Genomic DNA, 16,858 nt, shown 5'->3' on the forward strand with positions numbered 1-16,858 from the left:
GCAGGGGAAAGGCTTAAACCTTTCCTTCATGTTATCATGCTATTTCTAAGTGCTGGCTCATGGTTTGGAGGAGGGGCCCTTGGGCAAGACAACTTCAGTGGGCCCTTTCCCTCAGTGGGTCAACTTTCTCACCACTATTTTCCCCAGCTACTATTGCTCGTCGTTCTCTCTCTCATCATTGCTACCATTTGCGTGCCTGACAGGCAGAGAACGAGTAAGCAAGTAGGCAGTGGCATTTACTGCTGCTGCTTCTCATCACCACTGTTGTCTGGGCAAGAATGAGGCGCAGGTGAACAAGTTGGGTATGATGGTGAAGAGGAAGAGCAAGTCCAGGGGGTTCTTGTCAATGGGCCCCCGCTGGGATGCAGGCCTCTGGCAGATGCCCGGCCATGCATACCCTTGATGCCGGCCCTGCTATTTCTCCCCTGAAGGCCCCTTTCAGGTGCTTTTCCCTTTTGGGATTTGAGACCTATGTTTGTGAGATAAACACAATCTGCTATCTCATGGGGTGGTGGCAGGAGTTACAGTGGGAATACAACAGGAGGGGAAGTTTCCCTCTACTGCTTCTCTGCTGCAAATCATTCCCTCCCAAGGCTGCTTTGAGGCACAGAATCGGTTGTTGAGCTAATGTTAAGAGTAATTGAAAACTAGAGTGTAATATGTAAATTAGCTCAAGACAGATCCTGAGAAAGATTTCTATGGGGAATAACAAATCAAGGAATATTTCTTCACTGTTTCAAATGCCTTACATTGTTTTACTTGAAAAATAGTGCTACGCGTGAAACTCACCTGGCATACCTAGATGGTAGCCTACAGTAAAATTGGCTACAAATCCTTTCCTAGTTGTAGATTTGTCAGTAATTAAGAGCACAGTCATCTGGTGAGTCGTAGAGAATATATCTGGCACTGGGAATCTTCCTGTATATATAGCTACTCACAAGGATAAAAGAGGGGCATATTTTAGACTTGGATTAAATGATTTCTGCTTAGAAAATTGATGAAGTGTTGTTACATATTAAAATTAGGGAAAAAAAGCCCACAGGTTTATGGCAGCAAAAAAAAGAAGTCTACTTTCCTTCATCTATACCTATTGAGTATGGTCTCCCAAGGTTAGAAAAATATTCCTGAATAATTTAAATCTTTTTTGTGGGATGTGCAAACCCACCCCTGTCTGGGATCGGTGGGCACCCGCTGAAGTGCTGACCCTGCTCGAGCCCCTCTGATCCTATGCTTAAGCTCCCACGAGCTCAGTGAGCCACCCGCAGTCACCCCGGGCCCTGTCCGGTGAGCGCCTGCCATTTTGCTAACTTGTTTTTTTTTACGAAAAAGCGAGCTAAAATTTTTAATTTAAATATGCATACATTTGGGCTAGGAAAGCCTAATCTACACAATATTAGAGGCATAATACCTGTAATATTGCATAGGTTAAGGTTTCCCGGCTCAAATGTGCACATATTTAAATATACACAGGTTTTTTTTAGCTCCTTTTTTTTGTAAAAAAAACAAGTTGGCAAAATGGTGGGTGCTCACCAGGCAGGTCATGGGTGAGTGTGGGGATCATCCAGGAGGATGCCCGTGGCATCCCTAGTACCAGCCGATACCCCGTCCTGCCTAGTCAGCTGTCCTTGGACAAGAGTAGGAGGAGGTGCTGCACACGCCCCAGCCACTAGCCATCCCCTGCTCTCCTCTCCATTTTATCCTCACAACAACAGCCCTGTGAGGTAGGTTGGGCTGAGAGCCTGTGACTGGCCCAGTGAGCTTCCAGGCCAAGTGGGGATTAGAACCTGGATCTCTTGGCTCCTAGTCCAACACTCTCACCACTATACCACACTGGCTCCCCCCACTACACCACACAGGCTCCCACTGGTGTCATCTGCAAAGTTGGCCACTTCACTGCTCACGCCTAATTCCAGATCATTTATGAACAGGTTGACAAGCATTGGTCCTAATACAGATCTCTGTGGCACCCCACTATTTACTTTCTTCCATTGGGAGAATTTACCATTTATTCCTACTCTCTGCTTTCTGTTCTTTAACCAGTTACTGATCTATAAGAGGACCTGTCCTCTTATTCCATGACTGCTAAGTTTGCTCAGGAGTCTTTGGTGAGGGACTTTGTCAAAAGCTGTTTGGAAGTCCAAGTAAACAATGTCTACCAGATCACCCTTGTCTACATGTTTATTGACACTCTCAAAGAACTCTAAAAGGTTAGTGAGACAGGACTTATCTTTGCGGAAGCCATGTTGATTCTTTTTCATCAGGGCTTGTCCTTCTATATGCTTACTAATTATATCTTTAATAATGCCTTCAACCAATTTACCCGGAACAGATGTTAAACTGACCGGCCTGTAATTTCCTGGATCCCTCCTGGATCCCTTTTTGAAAATTGGTGTTACATTGGCCATCTTCCAGTCCTCTGGTATAGAGGCTGATCTTAGGGACATGTTGCATATTTTGATTAGAAGATCAGCAATTTCATATTTGAGTTCTTTGAGAACTTTAGGATGGATACCATCTGGACCTGGTGATTTATTTGCTTTCAATTTATCAATAAGGCTGAGAATGTCATCTTTTGTCACCACTATTTGCCCGAGTTCCTCGGACTCCCATCCTGAAAACATCAGTTGAGGCACAGGTATCTGTCCTATATCTTCTGCAGTGAAGATGGATGAAAACTATTGTATATTTTATATCTTAATATTTTAATATGTGCCTGGGAGGACTATTGGACAACTCAGGGGGTGGGGGAGGTGCCACCATAACTGTGGTCACGGGCAGGGGGAGGTATGGCATTGGGGGATTAACAGGCCAGCTGAGGAGAAGAGGGGCTAGACACCTTACAGCTGTCCCCTCTTCTGGTTCTTCCCCCAACCTGATGGTTCCTGGCAGCCTTACCAGTCTGCCCTCGGGTCTGGTGGTGCTGCTGCTGAATGCCAGGTCGGCCCAAAATAAGACCTCCCTCATCCATGATTTGATTGTGGATGAGGGGGCTGACCTGGCATGTATTACTGAGACCTGGGTGGGGGAACTGGGAGGGGTCACTCTCTCCCAGCTGTGCCCTCCTGGGTACTCGGTGCAGCACCAACACCGACTTGAGGGTCGGGGAGGGGGGGTTGCCGTGGTCTATAGGAATTCAATCTCCCTCTCCAGGCTTCCTGCTCATTCGAGTGCAGATCTTGAGTGTCTGTACCTTGTGTTGGGTACCCGGGACAGATTAGGGATTCTGTTGGTGTACCGCCCACCCCGCTGCCCATCAGACTCCCTGCCTGAGCTGACGGAGGTGGTCTCGGACTTGGTGTTGAGGACCCCCAGGATGATGGTCCTGGGGGATCTCAACTTCCATGCTGAGGCCGCTGTATCTGGGGCGGCTCAGGACTTCATGGCCGCCATGACAACCATGGGGCTGTCCCAACATGTCATCGGCCCAACGCATATAAAAGGACACACGCTTGATCTGGTTTTCTCGACTGGGCAGGAGGATGGTGATCTGAAAGTAGAGGAATTAACATCTGTCCCTTTGTCATGGTCAGATCACTTCCTGCTGAGGTTTAGACTTCTGGCGGCCTTTCCCCTCTGCAAGGGTGGGGGACCTATTAAAATGGTCTGCCCCCGGAGATTAATGGATTCCGATGGATTCCAGAGGGCTCTGGGGGATTTTCCTGCTGGTATGGCTGGTGCTCCTGTCGAAGCCCAGGTTGCTCTGTGGAATGCAGAGATGACTCGGGCGGTTGACACGATCGCGCCCAAGCGCCCTCTGCCTCTGAGCAGAGCCCGGCCAGCTCCTTGGTATACACCTGAGCTGAGGGCAATGAAGCAAGAGGGGAGACGGCTAGAACGCAGGTGGAGGAAAACTTGTGCTGAGTCTGACCGAACACAGGTAAGAGCCCACTATCGAGCCTACTCTGTGGCGGTGAGGGTGGCAAAGAGGCAGTTCTTTTCCACCAGCATTGCATCTTCTCAGTGTCGTCCGGCGGAGCTTTTCCGAGTGGTTCGCGGCCTGTTACATTCTGGGCCAGGGAGAGAGACGGTGGAACCCTCGGTAGCACGCTGTGACAGGTTTGCGCAGCACTTTGAGGATAAAGTCGCTCAGATTCGTCATGAATTGGACACCACGATTAATGCAGTTCCATTGGTAGAGGCGTTCAGAGCACCGTCTGGTCCAGTTTTATTGGATGAGTTTCAGTTACTGAGGCCTGAGGATGCAGACAAGGTGCTTGGCCAAGTCCGATCGACCACTTGTGTGCTTGACCCTTGCCCTTCATGGCTTATTAAATCAAACAAGGAGGGGTTGTCCGGTTGGGTCCAGGAGGTTGTAAATTCCTCCTTGAGAGAGGGAGTGGTGCCTGCCGCTTTAAAAGAGGCAGTAATTAGACCACTCCTGAAAAAGCCTAACCTGGACCCAGAGGATGTTAACAATTATAGGCCAGTGGCCAACATCCCCTTCCTGGGCAAGGTGCTTGAGCGGGTGGTTGTAGGACAGCTCCAGGCACTGTTGAATGAAACGGATTATCTAGATCCATTTCAATCGGGCTTCAGGCCTGGTTTTGGAACGGAAACTGCCTTGGTCGCCCTGTGGGATGACCTTTGCCGGGAGAGGGACAGGGGGAGTGCGACCCTGTTGATTCTCCTGGACCTCTCAGCGGCTTTCGATACCATCGACCATGGTATCCTTCTGGATAGGTTGTCTGGGTTGGGAGTTGGAGGCACTGCACTACAGTGGTTCCACTCCTACTTGGATGGCCGATTCCAGAAGGTGGTGCTGGGGGATTATTGCTCTGTGCCATGGCAATTGTGCCATGGGGTTCCGCAGGGCTCTATTCTATCCCCCATGCTGTTTAACATCTACATGAAACCGCTGGGGGAGGTTATCCGGAGGTGTGGGCTGAGGTGCCATCAATATGCGGATGACACCCAGCTCTATCTCTCTTTCTCATCAAAACCAGGTGAGGCAGTGGCTGTTCTGAACCAGTGCCTGGGCACGGTAATGGACTGGATGAGGGCCAATAAACTGAAACTCAATCCAGACAAGACAGAGGTACTGTTAGTGGGTGGTTCGTCTGCCCGGCTAGGTGATAATCAACCTGTTCTGGAGGGGGTTGCACTCCCCCTAAAGGATCAGGTTCGTAGTTTGGGGGTGCTCTTGGATCCAGAACTGTCACTTGAGGCACAGGTGAACTCAGTGGCATGGAGCACTTTTTATCAGCTTAGGCTGGTATACCAACTACGCCCTTATCTGGACAGAGATAGCCTAGCTACAGTTATCCATGCTCTGATAACTTCTCGTCTGGATTACTGCAATGCGTTATACGTGGGGCTGCCTTTGAAAACGGTCCGGAAACTTCAGCTGGTCCAAAATAGGGCAGCAAGATTGTTAACAGGGACTGGCCTGCGAGCTCATATTACGCCAGTACTTTTCCAGCTGCACTGGCTGCCGGTCCATTTCCGGGCCCGATTCAAAGTGCTGGTGTTAACATTCAAAGCCCTTAACGGCTTGGGGCCAGGTTACCTGAAGGATCGCCTCCTCCCATATGTGCCTGCCCAGACCTTAAGATCATCATCAGCGGCCCTTCTCCGTGAGCCCCTGCCAAAGGAAGTGAGGCGGGTGGCTACTAGGAGGAGGGCTTTTTCTGTTGTGGCACCCCGGCTCTGGAATGAGCTCCCTAGTGAGGTTCGCCTGGCGCCTACATTGTACTCCTTTCGGCGCCAGGTGAAGACCTTTTTATTTTCCCAGGCATTTTAGCTTTCTAAATTTTTATCTTTGCTGTTTTAAATCTGTATTTTAAACTCCTGTACTGCTGCTAGGTTTTATTGTGGTTGTATTGTTATATTGTGGTTTTAATGTTCTATTTATTTTAAATTGTTTTAATGTGTGTTGTTTGGTTTTAGTTTTTGTGAACCGCCCAGAGAGCTTCGGCTATTGGGCGGTATAGAAATAAATAAATAAATAAATAAAATGAAAACATTCATTCAGCTTCTCCGCAATCTTCTTGTCCTCCTTCGGTCCTCCTCTAACTCCATTGTCATCCAATGGTCCAACTGCCTCCCTAGCTGGTTTTATGCATCTGACATATTTAAAGAATTCTTTATTGTTGGAATTGATGTTGTTAGTGATATGCTTTTCAAAATGCTTTTTTGCATCTTTTATTGTCTGCTTGCATCACCTTTGTGCAAGCTTGTGCTGCCTTTTGTTTTCCTCACTTGGGCAAGACTTCCATTTTCTGAAGGAAGCTCTCTTTTCTCTAATATCTCCCTTAACCCTGCTCGTTAACCATGCTGGCAACCTCTTGGACTTGGTGCTACCTTTCCTAACCTGTGGTATACATTTTAGCTGGGCTTCTATTATTGTTGTTTTGAATAATCTCCAAGCATTTTGAAGGGATTTAATCCTCTTGACTTCCCCTTTTAACTTCCTTTTCACTCATTCCCTCATTTTAGAGAACTTTCATCTTTTGAAGTCAAATGTGTTGGACTTCCTGGGCAATTTTCCACTTAAATATACATTAAATCTGATAGCACTGGGATCACTGTTTCCAGTTCAACAACATTTACATCTCGTGCTAGGTCCTGGGCAACACCATTTAGGATTAAGTCCAAGGTTGCTTCCCCTATGGTCGGTTCCATGACCAACCGTTCTAGAGCACAATCGTTTAGGACATCGAGAAATGTAACCTCTTTGTCGTGGCTGGAACATGCATTTATCCAATCAATGTGGGGGTGATTGAAGTTGTCCATTTTTACAACACTTCCTTGTTGTGAGGTGTCCCTGATTTCATTTTCCATCTCAAGGTCACTCTGAGTATTCTGGTCTGGGGGATGATAGCATGTTCCTAGCACTAAATTAGTTTTGGAGCCTGGTATTGTAACCCACAGTGCCCATATAGATTGGGCCTTGTATTCTTGATGCTACTGTTATTGCAAATATGTATATGTGAAATATATTGTTAAGTCTGGGAAGGATAAACAGCAAAGTAAATACACTCTCATTTCTCTGAAATTGCAGCTCCCTTTAATTATCACAAATATACTGTGGGAATCTTAAAAAAAAAGAAAAAAGAAGCAACTTACATTTTCCAGGGAAGATGAAATGCTGTACACACCATTCTAATTTTATATGATTTATCATATTAATTAGTAGATTATACTTGCCCAAAAGCAAAGAATCAGCTCCTTTGCCATCTCTGATTTCTACAACATCATAAATATCTTCCAGATCAAAATACTGGAAATGAAGTTGAATATTTTTTCCTTTCTCTGCATTTAAATACCACACACCTAGAAGAATGAATTCAAGAAAGATAGCATGAAACAGTCCTTCATTAGAGTGCTCATTTGTCAGCATCTTTTCAAAAAGTGATGGAAGCAGCAGCTTACACAACGAGGCAGCCATTTTTCACAGCCTTCTCTTCAAGTCTGAATAAAGTTTAAACATAGTCCATTGTATTTTTATTGTCTCAAGTCTGCCTTGCATATTCGTTCTCACACTTACACTTATTCTTCAGTATCGGTATCTTTCAAAATCAATACATCCTACAATAATTTTCTCAGAATTATTTGGGAGTGCTCAGAGAAAAATAATTACGACAGTGGTCAGTAGTCACTACTACTTTTAGTGCAAGTGTGTGTGGAGACAGGGTCCACAAATCAAGATTCTTGTGGAATTCCACCTCAGGGATGCAATCCTCTTTGTGGATTGTTTAGGCATCGTATAATATAGGAACATAAAAATATAAGAAGAGTCATGCTGGATGACACCACAGGCCTATTTAGTCCAGCATTTGGTATGCAAGCAACAGGACATGAGACGAGAGCAATGGCAACATCATGTTTGTGTAGGGAGCATCCTGCCTCTGATACTGGAGGCAATGTATAGCCATCATGACCAGTAGTTATGGATAGCCTTATCTTCCAGGAATGTATCTAATCCAACCTGGTGGCCCTTACTACTTCTTGTAGGGATGTACGAAAGGCACTTACCTTTTGCGGATTATGTTGATGGTGGTGGGGGGGGTAGGCGCTTCGTCCCTCCCCCTGGAATCCTGGATGGGGAGGAGGCGCTCCGTTCCTCCCCCCCTCCCGGAATCCTGGCCGGCCGGCTGTGCTCCGCAGGGATTCTGCGGAGCCGCCAGCCAGCTCCACCAGCAGCCGGACATCCGGCCACTGGCTAGCAGGGACGCAAATGGCGGCGGCCATAGCCGCCGCCGTTTGCGTCCCTGCAGTCAGCCGTGATAGGCTATGTAAATGTTTACGTAGCCTATCACGGCTGACTTAAAACAACAACAACAACGCACGTACGCAAATGGCAGAGGCCACGGCTGCCACCATTTGCGTACGCGCGTTGTTTTGTTTTTTAAGTCAGCCGTGATAGGCTACGTAAACATTTACGTAGCCTATCACGGTTTTTTAAAAAAAACTTAGCTGTAATAGGCTACGTAAATCTTTACGTAGCCTATCACGTTTTTTGTTTGTTTTTTTTAACTGGAAATGGCGGTGGTGGCAGCTGGTCGGAAGACCGGCTGCTGCCGCCGCCGCACTGCCGCCGCACCGCCGCCGCACCGCCGCCGCACCGCCGCCGCTGAACTGCCGCCGGAGCCGCCGCCGGAGCCGCCGCCGCCAGGAAGATCCACCCCGGGTAAGTCTCGTCCCGGGGGGGGGGGGCGGGGGGGCAGACCGTTCTGCCACCAATTTCGGGGGGCCGAATGTGCTGGCATTCGGCCTCCCTGAGATCCGTGGCGGAATTCTCTGACATCCCTAACTTCTTGTGGTAGTGAATTTCATAGTTTAACTATGCACTGTATGAAAAGTACTTCCCTTTTTTCTTCCCTGAATCTCCCACCATTCAGCATCATTGAGAAGCCTGGGCTCTAAAACTATGAGAGAGGGAGAAGTTTCCATTTCCTCCACATCATGCATAGTTTTATACATCTCTATCAAGTCGCCCCTTATACACTGTTTTTTCTAAGCTAAAAAGCCCCAAACTAGTGCTGTGCTGAAACCTGCCCCTATTTTGGGGAACTTTTTCTCTCCCTGCGAAAGAGACATTATTTCTTCTGCCTCTTTCATGGGTGGTGGTGGGGGGAGAATTTTGGAGAATTTCACCTTGGGGAGGGGGACAGGGTTTTCACATACCTTTTTTAAAGTGTAGGTGATTCTTGAGGGATCTTCTGTCTATTTTTTTCTTTTTTAAAAACACCCCCTGCACTCCCAAGGAGCTGAGGGGAGTTTTTCCTGCATGCCTATTGGAGAGGGTGAGGCCACATGGTCTCCTGGGAGTTCAGAAAGAACTGCTGGGCTGCAGAAGAAGCCTGGGCTCCTATAAATGCAGGGGGTGTTTTTTTAAAAAAATAAAAAATAGAAAGAAGACCCTTCAAGAATTGCTTACACTTAAAAAGGCACGTGGAAACCTTGTTCCCCAAGAGAGAATTCTCTGAAATTCTCACCTCTCCCAGCCTCTTTCTCCAGAGTTTTCATCCCTCCCCCCATGAAATGCCAAAAATTGAAGAGTCAACATTTTTGGCACAGCACTACCCCAAACATTGTAACCTTTCCTCATAATGGAGTAGCCCCAGCCCATTGATTAATTTAGTTGTCCCTTTTGGCACCATTTCCAGTTCTACAATATCCTTTCTGACCAGAACTGTACACAGTATTTCAAGTGTGGTTGCACCATAGATTTGTATAATGGCATTATGATATTGGCATGGCTTTTCTGATTCCTTTCCTAATGATCACTAATATGGATAGTTAGCAGCCAAACACTGTGTTGATGTTTTCATTGAGTTATCCACCACAGCACTAATATCCCTTTCCTGGTCAGTCACCACCAGCTCAGATCCCATCAATGTATATGTGAAGATAGGATTTTTTGCTTACATTGAATTGCATTTGCGATTTTAATGCCCATTCTCCCAGTTTGGAGAGATACTTTTGGAAAGCTTTGCTGTCTCTTTTTGTTCTAACCACCCTAAATAATATGGTGTCATCATCAACAAACTTGGCCACTTCACTGCTCACCCCAAAATCCAGATCATTTATGAAGTTAAAAAGCACCAGTCCCAATACAATCCTTAGGGGGCTCCTCTGCTTCACATTTGAGTTCTTTAAGAACTTTCAGATGGATACCATCTAGACCTGGTTTTGTTTGTTTTAAATTTGTTGATAAGGCCTAGAACTTCATATTTTGTCACCATTATTTGCCTCAAATCCTCAGATTCCTGAAAATATCATTACCCTACATCCTCTGCCCTACATCCTCTGTAGTGAACACAGATGCAAAGAATTCATCCAGCTTTTCTTCAATCTCCTTATCATCCTTAAGTACTCCATTAATTCCTTTGTCGTTGAATGGGCCAACTGCCTCCCTGGGTAGTTTCTTGCTTCTGATGTATTTAGAGGGTTTAAAAAAAAAAATATTGGTCCTAATGCTACTAATTAGGGCTGTGCATTGCTGAAGTGAATTGGGGGCTTTGAGGGTTCCTCGATGCAATCTGAAGCAAATCAGACCAGCACCAAGGTGCTCTGAAGCGAAGTGGGTCACCGACCAAGTGTCTCGGTCCACCTTGGAGATTCGGAGCTATTCTGATGCCTTCTGAAGCCCAGACAGACTGTCTCCAAAATGTATCAATTTGAGAAAGATCAGGGAGGCGGGGAGGAGGAGGAGGGAGGGAAGCGCTATTTGTGTTGCCCTTATTTTCGCTGTAGTCGACGTAAATCTTTACATAGACTACAGCGACCAAATAAGGAACGCGAATGGCGGCTCCCTATGGGGGCCGCCATTTGCGTACGCGTTTTTTTTTTTTTAAGTCACCCGTGATAGGCTACGTGACGATTTACGTAGCCTATCATGGCTGACTTTGCAGATCTAGCCGTGATAGGCTACGTAAATTGTTATGTAGCCTATCATGGGTTTTTTTTTTTTACTTTTCTGTTGAAGTTCACGGCCGGGGAGACGGGGCGCTTCTCCCTGGCCTGAATTTTGGCCGGGGGCAAGGTGGGAAGCCTCCCCCCCAGCCTGAATTTCAGCCGGGCGAGGCGGGAAGACACCCCCCGCTCGCATGAACTTTGGGGGGAGAAGCGAAGCGCCTCCCCCCCACCGCGAAAAAAGCTGCGGGACAAGTTAAGTCCCTTTCGTACATCCCTATTATATCAGAGAAAAAAGTCAGTGTTTGTTCACTGCGAGACAGAGAGAGAGATCTGGTGGTGTTACTGGAGACAGCTGTGAAGTTATTTGGCTAGATCTGTGGTGTGTGTACTGCAGCTTTGTTCTTATTCTTTCCCACCCAGCCCTTCTCAATCCAACTATTGCCTTCTTTCTTTTTAAGATTATTTATTTTAAACCAAAAACATTTAGTACTTTAGAGGTTTACTTCCTTTCCTTGCTTTGTTCTTTGGTCCCCACCCCCCACCCTTCTGAATTGTTCAACCATCTTATTCTTTCTTTCTTTCTTTCTTTCTTTCTTTCTTTCTTTCTTTCTTTCTTTCTTTCTGGATTCTTTATAAAAAAATGGAAATATTTTAAAAGTAGTTCACTTGCCTTGCCTTGCTTTGTTCTTTGGCTCGCTCCCCACCCACCACCATTCTCAAGTCAACTCTTTCTTTGTAGTTTTCCCTGTCTTTCTTGCTAGATCCTTTAGGGCACAATCCTGTTGGGATAGGCAGCTGCCTCCAAAGTTGGAGGTGACTGCCTATCCAATGCAGGGCAGGAGAAATGTGGAGGGGATCTTCCCTCTGAGCTTCAGCTGCCCTGCATTTATGGCTAGACAGCCAATTTCGGCTGTCTAGCCATGGGACCTCGGAGTGTGGGAAGCGGCAGCTGGATGACATATAGGATGTGTCGTACTGGCATTTCCGACTTCCCTGTCCTGCCCCCAGAATGCCCCATTTTTGCTGCCCCATGCTCCTCTTCTGAGTGTGGAGTGTGGGGCCATTCCATGCTGCCTATGAGGCAGCACGGGAGGGGTGGAGGTCAGTTCTTAGGGAACTGACCTATCCTAGTCTAGTCTAGCCGCTGACTAGAGGCCATAGGATTGCTCCCCCCCCCAATTCCTGTATTCCTTCCCTTCCCATTTTTGAACTCTATATATTTGCAATAAATAAATAAATAAATAACTCTTTTCTCTGCTTGTAGGTAGTTCTGTATTTGCTTGTATTTTGCTCTTGTGTGCCTGTGTGTGTGCCTGTTTTGTGTTCAAGCAAAGCTCTACATACATCCACATTTCAAAATACAGCGGGCAAAGCACTACACACATAACATCTATTATTCAAATAATATTCCCCTGTGTGGCAAAGCAAGCCCAATATGAGGGATCTTCGGGATCTTGGCAGGGGTAGAGATGAGTGAGGTGCTGCTGCCTGGGACCATTCTGTGCAACTAGTGAAAAGTTATAGCTCTTTGCTTTGAGAGTTTGTGTTGAAAAAAAGCACATTCTGTGCTCCTAGCACAAAACTACTCTGACAGCTTGCCTACCAGTCAGTGTTTTTTCCCCAGGCAATGTCATTCTAGGGAAAAGGGGTTATTCTGCACTTCAAAAAAACCTACAACAGAGATTAGGGATAGTGATCCCCTCCTAATCACTGCTTAAACTTCTCTGATTATGCCCTAATGAACTTTGGTTTGAGTTTCTGAGAACTGTCAGGGTGGAAACTGAGACAATAGAACCCCAGAGCAGTTCTGATTCTGAGGAGGATCAGCAATCTGTGGGAGAGGAGCCAGCTCATCCCTCACAGGCACAGCAGCTGGCAGAGATTCCTCCTGCTGGCATTCCTGAGATAGATAGTGATCCTAGCAGTGAGAAAGTGTGGGAACGGGGCTTGCTAGATTCTTGACGCAGACGCAGGGAGGAACGAGCGATGGAGGGTGCGGAAAGGAGGCGTAGCACCCGTTTGGCATGCAAGCAATGGCCGCCTCCCGTGGACCCAAGGGAAAGGGGGAGGATCTCTCCCTAGCCCATAAGTTCAGGGTCTTCAAGTGACTCTCCTTCAAACGGGGATCAACTGCCTACTCGGAGCATAGGCTACTCTGCTGTTCCTTGCTTAGTCGCTGGTGATTAGCATCTGAAAGAGTCATTACATTGTAAAAGGATTAAAGCCTTGAAAAGAATCCTTTTGTCTGTGTCTTGAGTTGGCTATTGGAGTCTACTGAAAGAGGCTGCTAGGGTGCTCCTGACAAGAACAGCACACTCTACCTGTGCCTAGCACAAAAACTACTGGGCCAAACTGCCTGAAATTTGACAGGTGGATCCCCTCCATGGAGGCTGACAAGTCCCCAAATTTCATGCACTTCTGTGGAAACAGAGAAAAGTTATAGCTCTTTGCTTTGAGAGTTTTTGATGAAAAACTCAAATTTCACCTACACCTAGCATAAAAACTCCTGAGCCAAACCATCTGAAATGTATGTATTTATCATGAAAATTGAAAAAGTTATGGCCATTTACGATTTCCAATGCAAGTCAAGGAGAAAAGATCAAAACCAAATAATTTGGATATCTGAATCTTGCTTCGGATTTGGATCTGAAGAGAAGCAGATGGGTTCCGAATCAGTCCGAAGTGAAGCAGGAGGTCTGTGCACAGCCCTGTTACTAACGATATACCTCTCAAAATCTTTTACCACATCCCTTATTGAATGCTTGCATTTCATTTGTGCATGCTTGTGTTCCTACTTGTCCTCCTCATTTGGGGAAGACTTCCATTTTCTGAAGAAAGCCTTCTTTCTTTTCCTTGACACTGCTCATGTGTCATATCTATGCTGGTGACTTCTTGGACTTAATTGCATCTTTTCTGACCTGTGGTATACATTCTAGCTGAGCTTCTATTATTGTGGTGTTGAGTAGCCCCCAAGTATTCTGGAGAGATTTGCCTCTCTTGACTTTCCATTTTGACTTCCTTTTTACCAATCCCAGCATTTTTGAGAAATTTCTTCTCTTGAAGTCAAATGTGACTTCGTAGATACAAAGCACCCTTGTGGATTCACAACATGCACTTCATTTACAAGCGCTAATCAGGGCTCATATGCGATGTTTCCAGTCATGTTTTGAGACAAGCAGTATTACTTACAAGAAGCTTTGTTAGGGTAGTTGTTGGGATAGCTCATTGAACTAAATATTGTGTTTGGTTCCCACAGATCAAATGGGCCTCCACAGTCATCTGAAAGAAAGAAAAAATGGTTCAGAAAAGACAATCCATCTATTTTTGGACAGCATAGTTTCTTATTTGCGTTGAAAACTTAGAAGCAGCGTTTCAGTCCTCATCCCACCACAGTGACCTTTGGAGATATCCTTATCTCACCCTTAAAAGCACTAATCTGCTCCCTGTTTCTACCAGATGGGTCCCCCTTTAGAGATAAAATCCCCTCATTCATTCATGCTGAAGAAGGGCTTATATTCCAAACATGGAAAAGTAGGTTTTAGATATGTAGTAGTAATTTAGTAGTAGTAATTTTATTGTTTAGCTGTAAGCCATAAAACAGAAGGGACATTCAGAGTTGAGCAACAAATTTAGCTCTCTAGAGCGAATAAGGAAACACACAAGGTAACATATTTTTCATTATCAAACTAAACACACTAATTTGTTAGGTATAATAAAATTCTTCCTGTGCCTAAACTCAGAGAAAGAGTTTTCATGTGGATCCTTATAAAGAAGATATTGTGTCTACAGATGTGTGGACTGAACAAGTGTGATTGTTCTCAAGTAGCTGTTTTGACTAAATAAGACAATTCTAATAAGTAATAATAAAAATAACTTAATAATAATAATAATGGTTTCTTAAGAGACTAAAAAACAAGGCATTACAGTATATAATAAAATCATCCTCAACAAAATATAATCTAAATAAACAGTCACATGAGGAAAAGGAAGGGAATGGGGGAAGGAAAGAAAATGGAAGTAGAGAGATACTAAGTTAAAATCTCAGCAAATTATAGACATTTGGGGACAATAGCTGAGGGTTCTTAGGTGCTTTTTGAAGAATGAGAGGAACTGAATCAACTAATTATATAACTGCTACTATTTATAAATTGAAAGCTTATTATTAGCACTTCATAATTCATAGTGTGCACAAAGGAGACATTTAATAATATTCTTTTCTAAAATGTAGGTAGAATTTAGGAAGCTCAAAAAGTAGTCCATTTATCTTAAAGGTTTCTATGGTCCTAAAGAAAAATGTAGAAAAGCAAACCAAATAAGCCGGGCAAAATTACTAGCCTCCCTAATATCTATATACTAAGTAGAAGAGTCATTCTTAAATAATGAAGAGCTAAGTTTTAGAATAATTGAAAGTATAATTTTACATTGAACAGCTCACTAGGTAAGGTATCTTTTATTCTTGGTCTAACAAGATATATTAGCAGCTGTCTAGGTGTAGATGACCTGAAAGAAGCACTTACAAGATCTGCCATTACGATTATAATGATACCATTAAATCTAATGATAATTTGACTAGTCTGTGTGGAAAAGATATTCAATTATAATATTGCTGCATGCATCCCTGTTATACTGTTTTATTAGACATAGTAGTCACAGCTGCAGAACATGCATATAATGGAGAAAGGCTGAGAGCTGCTTATTCATTTATAGAAAGAAGCTCAACTTCAGAGTGCCTGCCCCAATAACCCTGAAATGGCAAGCCACAGGGTGCTGGGGCAACTTTCAGGTTTCGATGCTTCAGTGGTTGTTGCTAAAGACCAGAGTGAACAACCGTACAAGCGACAGTTCATGTGTCTGTCTGTTTCAAGATCTGCTTTCTTTAAGAGAAGGTGAATTTAGAATACAGGTGAATTTGTGTGTATTGAAGTTCCAGATAAGAGAAATTTTGTTTTTGTATTTGGCAAGAAAGAAAGAGAGAGAGAGAGAGAGAGAGAGAGAGAGAGAAAGAAAGAAAGAAAGAAAGAAAGAAAGAAAGAAAGAAAGAAACTCTATTAAATATTTATTTTATGTTTATTACAGCTGTGTGCAAATGGCCTGAAATTCTCCACCCTATTTGTGGGCGGAGAAATTGGGGGGACAAGTTCACTGATTTTTTTTCCATAGGGAGGAGAAATTCTCAACAGTTTCTCACAGGTAGGGCTTACCACTGGCAAGGGTTGTAGCATAGTTTCTTTTTTGTAAGGGTTTTTGTTTGTTTTTTGTGCTGCCACTGCAAATGGCAACAGCATTAACTGTATTGGCAGGCTGGCCCCCATTTTGCATCTACCACAATGCAGGTGAAGGGGGTGGAGCTAGTGCTAAGCCAAATATATGTCCTCCAATTTCCTGAAAAATGTCTTCCCCCATGCAAATTTCTTCCTTCCATTGTTCTGCCTCATTCTCCGGGTGATTTTTAATTTAGTTTGATGGTGCTTTTCAGCTTACCTGATCATTGCAAGGTGACAGAGTGCTGTGTATGTGTCTTCTTTCTATTACACTAGGGATGGACGAGCGCATCTCTGTCTGGGGTGGGGGGAGCTCAATGAGCTGCTCTCCTGAGCTCACATGGCCCAGGCCTGCTCGGTAAGCCTTGAAACTCACCCCGCCAGCCCGCGAGCTGTGCGAGCCACCCCTCCTCTCCATGCCAAGGACTCCAGTCAAGCCCTTGTGCTTTATGCGCACAAGGGCTTGATTGCTGAGTGCTCGGTGTGGCCAACCCACAGCCTCTCAGCCTGGCCTCCTCTAGAGGCCACTGTCACCCTTCTTCCTCACGTTGGCTGTCAAGGGCTGGGCACAGGGAAGAAGGACCTAGGTGGCCAGCCCCCACGCTCTAGCCCCGGCCTCCTGGGAGAGCACTGGGGTGCCTGCTGCCATCGCCCTTCTTAGCCACAGCGAGGGACAGGCTGGTTGTTTTACATAAGTGTAAGAGACGTACATAAAACTATCAGCTGCCGTCACTGTA

The 16,858-nt window shown here is 45.3% G+C and overlaps 1 protein-coding gene across 1 annotated transcript in view; it reads right to left on the bottom strand.

Moving 5' to 3' along the window:
• Positions 1–16,858, bottom strand: part of TMPRSS15 (transmembrane serine protease 15) — a 107,926-nt gene that overhangs the window by 35,446 nt on the left and 55,622 nt on the right. Inside the window, exons 15-17 of the mRNA XM_084841709.1 lie at positions 14,050–14,139; positions 7,147–7,272; positions 790–930 (exon numbers count right to left, since the gene is read on the bottom strand). Coding sequence (XP_084697835.1) covers positions 790–930; positions 7,147–7,272; positions 14,050–14,139 — 357 coding nt within the window. The remainder of the gene's footprint in view (positions 1–789; positions 931–7,146; positions 7,273–14,049; positions 14,140–16,858) is intronic.

This window comes from Heloderma suspectum, chromosome 3 (genome assembly GCF_057233095.1).
Source record: "Heloderma suspectum isolate Gila_16-S chromosome 3, 16-S_ref, whole genome shotgun sequence".
Taxonomy (NCBI): domain Eukaryota; kingdom Metazoa; phylum Chordata; class Lepidosauria; order Squamata; family Helodermatidae; genus Heloderma; species Heloderma suspectum.